This window comes from Petaurus breviceps, unplaced genomic scaffold, assembly GCF_028583685.1.
Source record: "Petaurus breviceps papuanus isolate PSGF00001 unplaced genomic scaffold, PetGlider_PUasm1.0 185, whole genome shotgun sequence".
Lineage (NCBI taxonomy): Eukaryota > Metazoa > Chordata > Mammalia > Diprotodontia > Petauridae > Petaurus > Petaurus breviceps.
The window spans coordinates 23036636-23051037 of NW_027185797.1; the positions used below are offsets into that span (position 1 = coordinate 23036636).

Here is a 14402-nt window from a genome sequence, read left to right on the forward strand (position 1 = left end):
GGCGCGTGCGTGTGAAGGGGCGGGGGAGGGGGTTGTCCTTGCTGCCGAGCGCGCGCCTCCACTTCCTCGTCCCGGACCTGGCGGCGCGGCCGCGCTCGCTCCCGCTCCAGCTCCGGTTTTGCCCGGCAGCCCCGAGCCTCCCGGGGGCCGCGCGCGCGCCCCCGCGCCGGAGCCCCGCCCCCTCGGCCTCGCTGCCGGCCTTCCCCTTCCTCCCGGGCGGCCCCGCCCAGCGAGCGCCCCACACACCAGGCGGCGGCGGTGGCGGCTCCGGCGGCGGCGGCGGCTGCGAGCGAGACCCGCCGCCGGGCGACAACATGGCGGAGCCCTCGGCGCTGGAGAGCAAGCCCAAGGCGGCGGCAGGCGGCGGCGGCGGGCGGGCCGGCTCCAAGGCGGGCGGGCCGGGGCCGGGCCCCGCGCCGCTGGCGGGCGGGCTGTCGCAGCCGGCCGGCTGGCAGTCGCTGCTCTCCTTCACCATCCTCTTCCTGGCCTGGCTGGCCGGCTTCAGCTCGCGCCTCTTCGCCGTCATCCGCTTCGAGAGCATCATCCACGAGTTCGACCCCTGGTGAGCGAGCGGCCGCGCGTGGGGCGGCCGCCACCCCCCCCTCCCGGGCCTGCCGCAGAGGAGGACGACCCCGAGGCTCCGAGAAGTCCCCGCGAGCGCCGGCCCCCCGCCCCTCCCCCGCCCCGAACTTTGCCTGCCCCCCCCCGCGGGGGCGGAGGAGGAGGGGGCCGGGGCGGGGGCCAGCCCCGCGCGGGGGCCTCCGGGTGTGCCGCCCCCACTTAACCGGGTCTGGGGGAAAGTGGCGAGCCTAAAAGTGACCAGCCTCCCCCCACCCCCCGGCGCGGAGGGGCGCGGAGCGGCGTAGGGACCCCCCGCGGACACCTCGCCTGTGCGGCGAGGGGACCCGCACCTGCTCTGCCTCCGAGGCTGCGGCTCGGACCCGGGGCCAGGCAGGGCAGCGGCTCCGGCCCGCGGGGGGGGGGGGGGCTCCGTGGCCCCGTGCCCCTTGGGCGGGGGGAGCGGTGCCACCCCGCCCGGCCGCTTCCCCAAGTCGGGGGGCCTGGAGCGGCCGGCGAGCCCCGAGGGGCAGCGTGGGTCGGGCGGCTCTGGCCCGAGCGTGGGGGCTCCGGGGAGGGGGCGCACCTGTTGGCCCCGGGCGAGCCTTCGCTTCCCTCCGACCCCGCGCTTGGAAGGTGAGGAGGGGTCGCCGCCGCGAGTGGGGGGTGGTCCCCGGGCTAGGTCGGAGTCCCCCGCAGCCGTCAGTCCAAAGTCCCCCCCAAAGGGACGGACGATGCGTGGACTTTTGCGAGTGGGCTGCCTCGGCGCGGTCCCTCGTGGGCCTCTCCAGCCTCAGGCAGGGGGTCGGGACCGGCGGAGCCTCCCCTGGCTCGGGGCTCGCCCTCCGCGGGCTCTGCTCCTCCGCTCCGGAGTAAGTTTACCGTGGGGAGAGCCGTCCGAGTTGATTTATTTCCTTTGTCCTCCCGCGGTTTTTACGTTTTTCTTTAGCCTTTAGACACAGATGTGGGTCTTACATTTTGGAAGAATTAAATGAGCAGACGTGAGTGATTGCTGCAGTTTTCTGGTTGTTTTTAATATGTCAGAATGCTCGTTTTGTCCGTTTCTTTCTTCCCGGTGCAGACGAGGGTTAGGTCTGGATCAGTTAATGTCGAGTGCAAGTGTTGATGGATTCTAAGTGCGGCGGGCAGTATTGTTTTTCCATTTTTTTATTTGACTTAGAGTTGTGGTTTTCAATTATTGATAGTGACAGAAAAGTAGCTCCTGGAGAAAATATTTTCAGTACTTGCTAAACATTTACATTTCATTGCCCAACCAGTTTAACAGCGCTCCTTTATATCGACTTTTATCTGGGAAAATTCTTTTTACTTATTTTGAGATGGTCGTCAATAAAAATTCACTTGCATTTATACAATAATTTAAATTTTGCATAAGATGTTGCATATGTTTATTTGATTAAAGCCTCACTATGATTCTCAAGTATTTGCTTTTTACCCATCTCCACTTTGAAAGATGAGAGAAGTTTAGCTATTTGCCCAGGGCCACACAGCTAGTGTTTGAGGCAGGATGTGAACCCAAGTCCACCTCCGGGTCCGCTATGACATGTTGTACCCTATTACCACCCTTCTAATACTTTGATAACTTCTCTTGAAGTTGGGATAGTTGGTGATTTTCCCAAGAGTTTCTGATGCTCAACATCCTGTAGGTTACAGAGGGAGTGGGATTCTTCCAAGATCTCTGACAGCCCATCCTCCCCTCCCCATCACTACTAGTCATCAGCTGTTTGGGGGCCACACTTCATGTTCTTTGAGGGTTTAACAGGCTTTTTGTAGACGTCTTGGCAGCCCAGTCACATTGTATAACATTTATTTCTGTAGGAAAATGAAATCTAATTTCTTGACATAAGGAAAATTTAGAAACCCATTAGGGGCTTCCTTTTATAGATGAAGCCCAGGGATGCCATTGGCAGCTTTCTAGGTGCCCTGAATAGAGTCAAAACAAGAATTATAATTCAAGTCACTTGGAGTTTATAGATTATTTTATCAACAGCTACAGGAGGAATTAGGAACTAAGGTCATTGACCCTGAAAACACTGCTGGAACAAGTTGTCCAGTGGGGAGCCCTAAAACTGAAGGAGCCTGGTATTAATGTTCTGCTCCTTTCTAGCTAGAGAGCTTCAGTGAAGGGGATGGTGTCAGGGGGCTCAGTTCGCTACTGTTACTTGTCTACTACCTGAGTACCAAGGAGCTCCCAAGGTATCCTGGGAAAGCACCAGATTTTCAGAGTTAGCATGGGCTAGGAACCTAGAGGTTGGATGTGGTGTTGGGGGTATATTTCCTGTTGGTCCTAAAACAATCTCAGGGAGGTTCTAGAATCAGGGTGCAGGAACTGGGCTGTTTTATTTTTTGCCTATCAGCAACTGGTTTCCTGCATATATTTTGCATTTAAGAACATTATTCTGGCTACCAAAAGTGGTGTGTATGACACCCAAAAGGTAAAGATCCCCTGTTTTAGATGGTCCTGGAACTCCTTTATGGGGAAGATAGCCTTTGCTTTTTCTTAAAAATTTCAGGTTCTTTGATGGGGTGATGAAGTTATCTGAATTCACCTGGCATACTGGAGAGAATATGTTGTCAGGCTCTTGAAATTTGAGCACAAATTAAAATCTTCATAGCATACAGAAAGGTAAATATTAAGAAGCTGTAATTAATTGGAGAAATTATACTCCTTTATGGTTCTTTCTCAATATTCTTAATAAGCATTAAGTGCCTACTGTGTGTAAGATGCTTGGTTTTTAGGATACAAAAACAATTTATGTTCTGTTGGGAAATACACCAGGATAAAAATGATCCTTTGGGAAAGGAGACATGCTAGCTGGTCTGGGCCTCAGGCAAGGCTTAGTTCTGGAGGAAGTGGTGGCAGCAGTGGCTGCCTAAACTGATCTTGAAGAATCCAGAGGAATAGAAGGAAGGAGAATCCACTTTGATATGCCCAGTGATCGGGCAAGTTGGTTTCATCTTTGCATTGAATCATCGCCTTCAGATTGAACTTTGTAGAGTTTTGGGTAAAGAAAGCTACTGGGCCAGCTTCAGTTGTGAAGCTCCTGGCTATAGCAAGACTTTTCAGTTAGGCTGCTTAGGAATCTAGTTTCTCCAAAAAGCTGAAGTTTTATTTTGAAACTGTTTAAAGTGTGACTTAGCGTTTGTTATGTTGAGCCAGTAACTAAAAAAAGTTTGAGCAGTTTAGTTTGTAATTTAAAAGACAAAAGTCAAGATTTTTTTAAATATAGGAAATGATTCTACAAATGTCTGAATTTATAATTATGAATTATAAAACTGGAAATACTCAGAAGCATCGGATTGTATAAAAAGCATGTTGATTAGTCTATATCGCCTCCCCCTTCATCAAGCATTTATTAGCTCATGTTTTTCTTTCAGAAGGGACCTTAGAGACTTCGAACATAATGAAGGTCCTTTGAACCTCAGTTGGGCCTGATTGCCCTGTTGAGGGTCACATTGGAAGTTGATGGCAGACTGACCTGGGACTAGACCTTGGGCTTTCAGGCCATTGCACTTAGGACTATCTGGTGTTTGCTGTTGTTTGTGGGAGAGCAGAATTGGGTTTGGGGCAGTCAGTCAGCAAGCAGGTTTTTTTTTACAAGAGTGGAAACACTCCTGCCCTAAAGGAGTTGGGGACGGGGTGAGGGGGGGGGGGACAAGAAACACCTACATAACCAGGTACCTACAGGACCTGTAGGACTGCAAATCTCCTGCTGGGAGGGACTAAGAAGCCTCTGACAGAAGATGGGATTTGAGCTGAGGCTTGAAGAAAGCCTGGGCATCTAAGAGGTGAGAGGGAGGAGGGGAGACAAGTAATACCTTTTAGTAATGAGAGCCAGCTAAGGAATGCAAAGGCTGGGACATGGGAGGGAGTGTTCTATTGGAGGAACAGCAAATGGGCCAGGAAAGCTGGATGGTAGATATGGTAAGCAAGAAGTCTGGGAAGGAGCCAAGTGATGAAAAATTTTATATATGACAAAGAGACATTACTTCAGCTGGGGGTAGTAAAATATATAATCTTTTCCCCCCCTCACCTTTGTAGGTTTTATTTTTGTTAATAAAATTTTTCACCAATTATGTGTAAAAACCATTTTTAGCATTTTTTTCTTAAATTTTAAGTTCCAATTTCTTTGCCTCCCCTTCCTTGAGACAGCATGCAATTTGATATAGGTTATATATGGTGCAGTCATGTAAACATATTTCTATATTAGTCGTTTTGTGGAAGGAAACTCAAACCAAAAAAAAACAGAAGTGAATAATAGTATTCTTAGGTCTTCATTCAGACTCCATCAGTTCTTTTTCTGAAGGTGAAGATAGCATTTTTCATCATGAATCCATTGAGATTGTCTTGGATCATGGTATTGTTGAGAATAGCTAAGCCATTCATGTTTGTGGTTCATTGTACAATGTTGCCATTGCTGTGTACAATATTCTCCTGGTTCTGCTCACTTCACTCTGCATTAGTTCACATAAGTCTTTCCAAAATCATCCTGTTAATCTTTTTTTTTTTTTAAAGCAATTGGGGTTAAGTAACTTGTTCAAGGTTACAAAGCCAGTTATTATTTCTGGGTGTGGTACTAAGTATCTGAGCCCAGATTTGATCCCCAGGTCATCCCGACACTGGAGCCGGTGCTCTTACTTGCTGAGCCACCTGGCCGCCCCTAAGCATTTGGGGGTTAAGTAACTTGCTTAAGGTTACACGGCCAGGTGTTTCTGGGTGGGTGCTAAGTGTCTGAGCCAGGATTCGATCCCCAAGTCACCCCAACACTGGAGCCGGTGCTACCTGGCCACCCCCTGTTAATCATTTCTTAAAGCTCAGTAGTATTCCATTACAGTCATATACCACAGCTTGTTCAGCCAAGTGATGGGCACTCCCTCAGTTTCCAATTCTTTGCCACCACATAAAGAGCTGCTATAAATACTCTTGTACAAATAGGTCCTTTCCCCCTTTTTAAAAATCTTTTGGGGATCCAGGCATAATTGTGGTATTGCTGGGTCAAACACTATGCATGATTTTATAGCCCTTTGGACCTAGTTCCAAATTGCTCTACTGGAATGGTTGGCTCAGTTCACAACTCTACCAATAGTGCATGCACTAGGGTTACAATTTTCCTACCTCCCCTCCAACATTTACCATTTTCCTTTTCTGTCATAATAGTGAATCTTTAAGTGTGAGGTAGTACCTCAGAGTTGTTTTAATTTTCATTTCTCTGATGAATAGTGATTTAGAGCATTTTTATGTCACTAATAGATAGCTTTGATTTTTTTTTTTTCATCTGAAAACTGCCTGTCCTTGTTCTTTGACCATTTATCAGTTGGGGAATGACTTGTCTTCTTATATAGAGAACTGAGTCAAATTTATATTTGAGAAATAAGGCCTTTATCAGACATACTGTAGAAAGGTTTTCCCAGTTTTCTGCATTGGTTTTCTTGGTGCAAAAACTTTTAAATTTAATATAATCAAAATTATCCATTTTTCATTTAATAATTGTCTCTCTTGTTTGGTCCTGAATTCTTCCCCTATCTGTAATTCTGACAAGTAAACTATTCCATGCTCCCCTGATTTGCTTATGGTATCACTGTTGAAGTCTAAATCACATACCTATTTTGACCTTATCTTGGTAAACACTGTGAAATAAATGTTGGTCTATACCTAGTTTCTGCCATACTGTTTGCCAGTAAAATATATATTCTTAACAATACTGTGCCTAGATGGGTACAATTTGCTTTGTTGTTTCAGCTGTTTATCTAACTAGAGCAATGAATACTATGGAAAAAAAAATTTTTTTGTCAGCAATTTTTAACTTCATTACTGCAGGGCTCTTGGTCAGGAGATGTAATTTCCTACTGAAGATTACAATTTACAGTGTTACAGAGACCATAGAGTCTTTACAGTGAATGATTTAAGACCCTAAGATGTTAAGTGGCTTGCTCAGGGTCATATGGCTTGTGCAGGAGTCAGAGTTAAGACTTGAATCCAGTTCTTTGGCACCTGAATCATACTGCCTCTTCTGGATTATTTTATCTTATTTTTTTAGGAAGATTAATCTATCCCTAACACAAGACCCTTTCTCTTTCCTTTTTGTGGGTTCTCTTTATTTGATGCAAATTCTATTTTTTAGAAATTCTTTTATTGTATTCTAAACTTAACAAATACCAAATAAATGCTCATTTCCACATGAAATTTGAGATTTCTTATTGTATACAGTTTGTCTTCTAAAATATGTAACTTTAAAAAACTGCTTGTCTGATTCTTTCTGGCCTGTTTTCTGTTGTGTGCTCAAAAAATCTTTAATGATCTATTTTCCTAATCAGCTGCCCTCTTTCTATTCCCCTTCCCCACCTATTTTTGTCTTCCATACTGCTCATCCTCTCAGGAAAAAAAAAAAAAAAACTAAAACAAAAGCCCAGAGCCCTTAGAACACATAGGAACAAACAAGCAAGACTAATTTTGACCTTGGTTGTATTTGAAAATGTCATAATCTGCATCTTGAGTCTATAACCTCTCAGGAGGTAGGGAGCATGCTACTTCAGTAGTCCTCTGGAATCCAGTTGGTATAAAGAGGAATTAAGTATTTCAAAGTTTTTTATTTATGATGTTGTTATATAAATTTAGTTCAACTTATTTTATTCTCTACTTTATCCAAGTTTTTTGAAACTGTTCCTTTTTCCATTTCTTGTATCACAATAGGATCCATATACTGTAATTTATTCAGCTGTTAAACAGTTGATGGACACCCTCTCAATTTTCAGTTATTTGCTGACAAAAAGTACTATGATATATTCTTTTTCAAATATGAGTCCTTTCCCTTTTTTTGGATGTCTTTGGGGTATAGGCCTTGTAGTAAGATCTCTGGGTCAGAGGGTATACACAATTGAATGACTTGTTATAGTTCCAGATTGTTTTCCAGAATGGCCGAACCAATTCACAGCTTTACCGATATTTCATTTAGACATCTGTTTTCCCGTGGGCCCTCTAATAATTTGTAATTTTCCTAAGTCAATTTGATGATTATAAGAGGGAACCTCAAAGTTGCTTGTATTTGCATTTTCCTAATTACTAGTGATGTGTTACTTTTTTTCATATAATTATTGTTAAGTTAAATTTCTTCCTTTGAGAACTTGCCTATCCCTTGACCATTTATCCATTTAAGGGACAGCTCTTAGAAATTTTGAACCAGTACCTTAGATATGAAACTTGGCAGAGAAACTTGTAATGATTTTCCCCCCATTCCCTTCTAATTTTAACTGCACTGCCTTTATTTAAAAACTTTAAAATTCTGTATAAATGAAATTATCTACTTTATCTTCTATGGATCCTCTCTGTTCTTTGGTCATAGATTGTTCTGTCCATAAAATAGGTGAAAAGTATGTCCTTCTCTGATAAATTTGCTTACCTGTGTGATGATCTTTTATCTCATGTCTCCAAATAGATGGGGAGAGAGTGAGTGAACGAATACTTGTCTATGTTGTGAGGTATTGGTCTGTATCTAATTTCTGCGATATTGCTGTCCACTTTTCTGTGCAGCTTTTGTCAGATAGTGTGACCATCTCCCAGTCGCTGGAAGCTTTGGGATTATCAAATATTGTGCTACTCTGTGAACTTTGTTTCTGTTGTGTCCCTAATCTCCTCCACTGATTGATCTCTGTTTATTAACCAGTGTCAAATAGCTTTTAGGATTCTTCTTTTTGTATAGTTTAGTCTGAGATCTGGTATTGCTAGGCTTGCTTCTGTGCCTCCATGAAGGTGTCGCAGACCCCTTCCCCGATCCCCCATTATTTCCCTTGAGATTTTTGTCCTTTTGTCCCTACAAATAAAAATTTTTAATTTTTTCTAATTCTCTTAGTAGTCCTTTGGTAGTTTGGTATAGCACTGAATAAATTAAATTTCCTATTGTCATTTTTATTATGTTGGTATGATCTAACCTGAACAATAAATAATTTTCTAATTAACTGGATCTGCTAGTTCTGTAGAGTACTTTGTAGTTGTCTTAGAGTTCTCATGTTGTAGTGGTAATGGTAATTTGAAAACTTTCCCTGCTTTGGAAATATACTCTGCCCCCCTAATCGGCTAAATATAGTCACAAGGAGACTGATGGGAAGAGTTTGCTGAAGGGTGGAGCAGAGGCCACAGGAAGCTGGGAGTCAGAGCAGCTGAAGGTAGGAGGAGAGAGGATGGCATGCAAGCAAGCAGACGGGCTTGTGAGTAAATGTGGGTTTGTGGGAAGGCTAAAGGATGCTGTAGCTCTCTGTGCTGTTGTGGATTATTAACTTCTTTGCTACTATGATGAAATAGGCTTACTGATTTTGGGATTTGGTGTTTCTGGTATCTGAATAAATGTTTTGCTTCTGTTTTATATATGGAGAGTCTGTTATATTTTGTGATTGAGCACCATGCAGGTATATTTATAGTGACCATGGGCACTGAGAATATTGCATTGGCACTGCATTTGGCGATGAGGATGGAATGCCTTCTGCCTCCGTAGCAAGGGAGTGGTCTAAAAGTACAAGGCTCTGTGAAAATTGGGAACTGGGATTACAGAAGGGAGAACCTAGAGATTTAGAAACATGTTTGCAAAGAATACCAATAAAACCTGGGAGAGAGCTGGAGGCTGTGTTTTACCGCAGGTTACCATATTATGTGTAAGAGTAGAGATAAGCTCTTACAAGAAAAAACTCAACTGGAGAAAGAATTGGCTATGTTCCAGCATTGGAGTTCTCCTTTAGAAGAGCAGGCTGGAGGATCTCAGGTAGTAGAAGAGAGGGGCTGCCATGAATTTGGCTTGGAAAAAGCAGGAGGAAAGTTCAGACAGTTTTGGTAGAAACTGAGCCTAGGTGTTACGACTCCCAGGAGAGAGGATGGCTGGAGGTAGTTGGTGTGGGCTTGAGTTGTAAGTCTAAAAAGGCAGGAACACCACTTGGTGGGGAATGAAGGTAGACTAGCCTAAGTCCTCCCCAAACCTGGGAGGCCCCAGGAGGAGCTCACCAGTTGGAGAAAGGCAAGCATAGTTTTGTTCTTTTCTTTGTTTATTCTCATGATTTTTATCTTGTCTTATTAAGTAGCATTTCTACCTAGGAGTCAGATAGTAGTGGTGACTTGATTTTTTTTTTCTTTTTGGAGGGGAGGGGAAGGCAGGGCAATTGGGGTTAAGGGACTTGCCCAAGGTCACGTGGCTAGTAAGTGTTAAGTGTCTGGGGGAAGGGAAGGCAATCAGGGTTAAGTGACCTGCTCAAGGTCACACATTTACAAGAACAGAAGCTTGCCCCATACTGAGAAGAAAGCAGGAGAATCAGGGAGCCCAGTGTTCAGGAGAAAAATGGAGGATTTCACTCAGCAGGAGATTACCGATACATTAAGCAGATTCACTCAAAGGATGGGAGAATCATTGGTGTCTTGAATGGTGAGAATCAGTGATTTAAGGAGCCAGAGGAGTATTGATAGATAGTGAGGATGGCTTCAAATTTTAAAGTATTTATCAGAATCCTTTCGTCTAGCAAGCTTCTAGATATTTTCATTTGGCAGGAGGTAACAATATGACCAATTTGTTAGCTTTAGCTGCGGATGGATGCAATAAAATGTATCCCACTGATTCTACATGGCCTATAGGAGACAGACCCTGGCATTCGCTTAGAGACTGCATGAGAAAGTTGAAAGAAGTAATGAAACGGCTGTCATGGTTGGAGATGCAGATACATATCATGATATCCGCTTAGCAGTTCCTCATAGAAATCTCATGGTGAAGACTGCTTATAAGCACCTACTTCTGACTCTACTAATCAGTGAAATAGGGCACCCTCTTTCAGAGGTGCTGGATAAGATTTCACAGCTAAGTGACTTAGGGGAATGGGAAAAAGATAAATTTCCTTGAGAGAGAAAAGTAAATGGCCAGAGGATTCAAAGTCAGAATAGATTGATGAGAAAAGAATTGTCCACTGCTCTGTTGAGAGCAAGGGTAGATTTTAGAAGAATTGATGATATTCCAACTAATGAACTATATAAAATGTACATGAGATAAGGGGCTTACTGTCAGATGGAATACAGAAGTAAGGGCTGCCCCTACAGATGCTCCTGGACCATTGTATCCAAGTTTGTCACACTTTTAGGGAGAATAGGAAATTGGGCAAGCCCCAGCTCAGATTAAAGAAATACACAGATGAGATTGCAGATCCCCTATCAATCTGACTATATAATGGAAAAATGAATCAGGGCATTTATTGATAGGATGGAGGCCTCCCTCATTTATGGGAACCCTGATAAGTTCAAGCATGGAACTCCTATGACCATCACAGGACTGGGAGGGGCTGAAATATCAGCCAGACAAGTCAAACTAATGATGAAAATTGGATAGTTACTTAAGAAAGAATATGTTGTGGTTATTGTGCCCATTCCTAAATACATCATTGGAATAGAACCTGAATGTACCTGAAGGAAGATACCAATTTACAGTAAGGAAGATAGGAATTAATAGTTTTAGTGGGAAAAATAAAAATGGACCCAATCACTTTACCTGAACCTTCTGAAGTCATTACCTTAAAGCAGTGTACTGGGGGGGGGGGGGGGGAGATGGGGTGTTTGTGCCCACCCCCCCACCCTAAGATATCTGTTATCCCTGTTATATTGTTGCAAAGTTCTGTTGACACCAGTTACCCCTAAACTCTCACTAATCTATGTAATGAAATATATTGTTAATGTATCTTTGCTATGTAAGGGACATGAAAAATCTTGGGGCCATAAGGGGAATTTGAAGACCTTCCCTGCTTTGAAAATATGCTCTGCCCCCCAATAGGCTGAATGTAGTCACATGGAGCCTGTGGTGGGAGGAGAGAGGATGGCATGTGAGCGAGCAGACAGACTTGTGAGTAAATGTGGGTTTGTGGGAAGGCTGAAGGATGCTGTGGCTCTCCGTGCTGGTGTGGCTTATTAACTTCTTTACTACTGTGATGAAATAGGCATACTGGTTTGGGGATTAGGTTTTCTGGTATGTCTGAATAAATGTTTTGCTTCTGTTTTCTATATGGAGAGTCTGTTATATTTTGTGATTGAGCACCATGCAGGTATATTTATAGTGACCATGGGCGCTGTGAATATTGCATTGGTGCTGCATGTGTGTATCTTGAAACATATACTCCAAATACTTTTTACATTCTTTAGTTTAAATGAAATATCTTTTTCTATTTTTTTTTCTTTTTGTTAAATTGTGTTAGTGATATATTGACATTCTAATGATTGGTATGAATTTTATATCCTTCAGCATGGCTGATGTGTTTGTTTTAACTAAATTTTTTATTGCCTTTTGAAATACACATGCATTTATGATAGCTCTTAAGTGCTGAGAGTACAATCTCTGCCATTGAAGAGCTTTCATTGCATTGGAAGACGGCTCACAAAAGGCAGCTGAAATGAGGAGGAGGGGCTGGAGGTAGTTGGTGTGGACTTGAGTTCTCAGTCTAAAAAGGCAGGAACACCACTTGGTGGGAAATGAAGATAGACTAGCCTAAGTCTTCCCCAAACCTGGGAGGCCCCAGGAGGAGCTCACCAGTTGGAGAAAGGCAAGCATAGTTTTGTTCTTTTCTTTGTTTATTCTCATGATTTTTATCTTGTCTTATTAAGTAGCATTTCTACCTAGGAGTCAGATAGTAGTGGTGATTTGATTTTTTTTTCTTTTTGGAGGGGAGGGGGAAGGCAGGGCAATTGGGGTTAAGGGACTTGCCCAAGGTCACATGGCTAGTAAGTGTTAAGTGTCTGGGGTTGGATTTGAACTCAGGTCTTCCTGACTTCAGTGCCCGTGCTCTATTCACTGGGCCATCTAGCCGCCCCAAAACATTTCTGTTGTCTTCTTCTTTTTTGGAGGGGGGAAGGGAAGGCAATCGGGGTTAAGTGACTTGCTCAAGGTCACACAGTGTAGGAAGTGTCTGCGTCAAACTTGACCTCAAGTCCTCCTGACTCCAGGACCAATGCTCTATTCACTGCACCACCTAGCTGCCCCTTGACTTGCTTTAACCTTGATCTTATTAAAGGTGTCTTATGATAGTGGCTCTTGCTTTTTAGATGGATACTATTGACCACACCCATTTATTACTAAGCTTTCTAGTGTTTTAAGCAGAAACACATACTATAGTTTTAGAAAGTTTTCAGTATATGAACATGGGTACAATACATGTACACACATTTAATTGAGGTTTGTGTGTATAAAATTTGGGTTATAGTTTTATTATAGTCCTTTATGTTCCTTTTTCTTGTTGATCCAATCCTGCATTACTGGTAGAAATCCACCCCAGGCATAGCTGCAATTTTAATATGTTGATGTATCCTTTTTGCTAACCTCTTGTTTATGTTCATTGAGGGTATTTGTTCTATAACTTTATTTGTCCCTAGTATAAGTATCAATGCAATATTTGTATCATTAAAAGAATTTGGAAATTTCCCTTCATTTCTGAATTTTTTTTTTTTTAATGTTGGATATAATCTATTTGCAAACATGCCTGGTTTTGGAGGAGAGTTTGCCCTGTTCAATTTCTTTTTCTGATTTGGGATTACTTAAATATTTTATTTCTTATGTTAATATTTTGGGGGTGTGGTGGGGAATGGATATTGGAACAGTGGTCCTGTCCACTTTAATCCATTTAATCTAAGTTAGCAGGTCTGTGAGAATATAATTGAGGAAATTAGTTTTTGATTGTTTCCTTTATTTTATTGTGAATTTCCCTTGCTTCGTTTTTGATAGAAACAATTTAATTCTCCTTTTAATCAGGCTCTTTAAAAAAAATCCCTAACTTAACATTTTTGTTTTAAATGTTATCACTTTAGAATTTCTATCTTGCTATTTATTTTCCCCTATTTTTATTTGTAGCTTTCTAAGTTTTTTAAATTGTATGCCCAATTCATTGGATTTTTTTTCTCTATTGATAAGTATTCAGAAATAAATTTTTTCCATGAGTTTTGCAATGTTTTATTATTTTCTTCGATGAAATTTTCTGTTGTTCCTGTAATTTGTTCTTTGATGCTTTGTAATTAAATCATATAGTTTTTAACTGAATAAAGATTTTAAAAATTCTGAACTTTAGCACACCAAAAGCAGCATCTCCATATACATAGTAGAACATAAAAAGGGTATTCTCCTTGAAACTACGAGTATTTCATGCTACTTGGTTAATCTGGCTGTTCAGTGCTTTCTTCTGTCTGTTTTTTTTAAGTTTCAGTGGCCCTTTTTCTTGATTACTCATCACTCCCTCACTTCAGTTAACTAAGAGAAAGTAATGGGGAAAATCCTCATAAGCCTAGTTGAGTAAAAGCGAATCCATACAGTGGTCCTGTCCACAAATACGTCTTACCTCTTTCTGGCTCTGTAGACATGGTTTGATCTTTGCATTTTTCACAAACTTCTTAAATCTTTCAAAGTTTTTGGTTTTTTTGTCCATGTATAAATTGCTCTACTGGCTCTGCTTAGTTCATGCTAATCAGGGTTTTCAGAAATGATCTCATTTCTTATGGCACAATTCTAGTTATTGTCACAACACTACAGTTTGTGAAACATTTCACAGTTGTTAAGAGGGAACCTTGGATGCTTTAATTTTTTTTTTCCCTTTTAATGCTTTCTGCAGAATAGAACCAGGCTTCTCCTAGGCCCTCTATTTCTTACTTAACTCCCACAATGACCTTTAAAGACATTGAGGTGCTCAAGAATATTTTTTTTCTTCTCACCGTATTTGAATGTTAGTAGCACTACTTCATCTGTGACCTCTTCATACCTCTTTTTCCAATTGACCAAATAAATCTTCCTTTCTCGACTCCTCCACTTTTGTGTTCACATTTCAAAGTTTCTACT

At 42.5% G+C, this 14402-nt stretch overlaps 1 protein-coding gene across 1 annotated transcript in view; it reads left to right on the top strand.

Annotated features, from left to right (window-relative positions):
• Window positions 1-299: 299 nt before the first annotated feature.
• Window positions 300-14402, top strand: part of STT3B (STT3 oligosaccharyltransferase complex catalytic subunit B) — a 102726-nt gene continuing 88623 nt past the window's right edge. The window contains exon 1 of the mRNA XM_069088571.1: window positions 300-562. Coding sequence (XP_068944672.1) covers window positions 315-562 — 248 coding nt within the window. The 5' untranslated portion in view covers window positions 300-314. The remainder of the gene's footprint in view (window positions 563-14402) is intronic.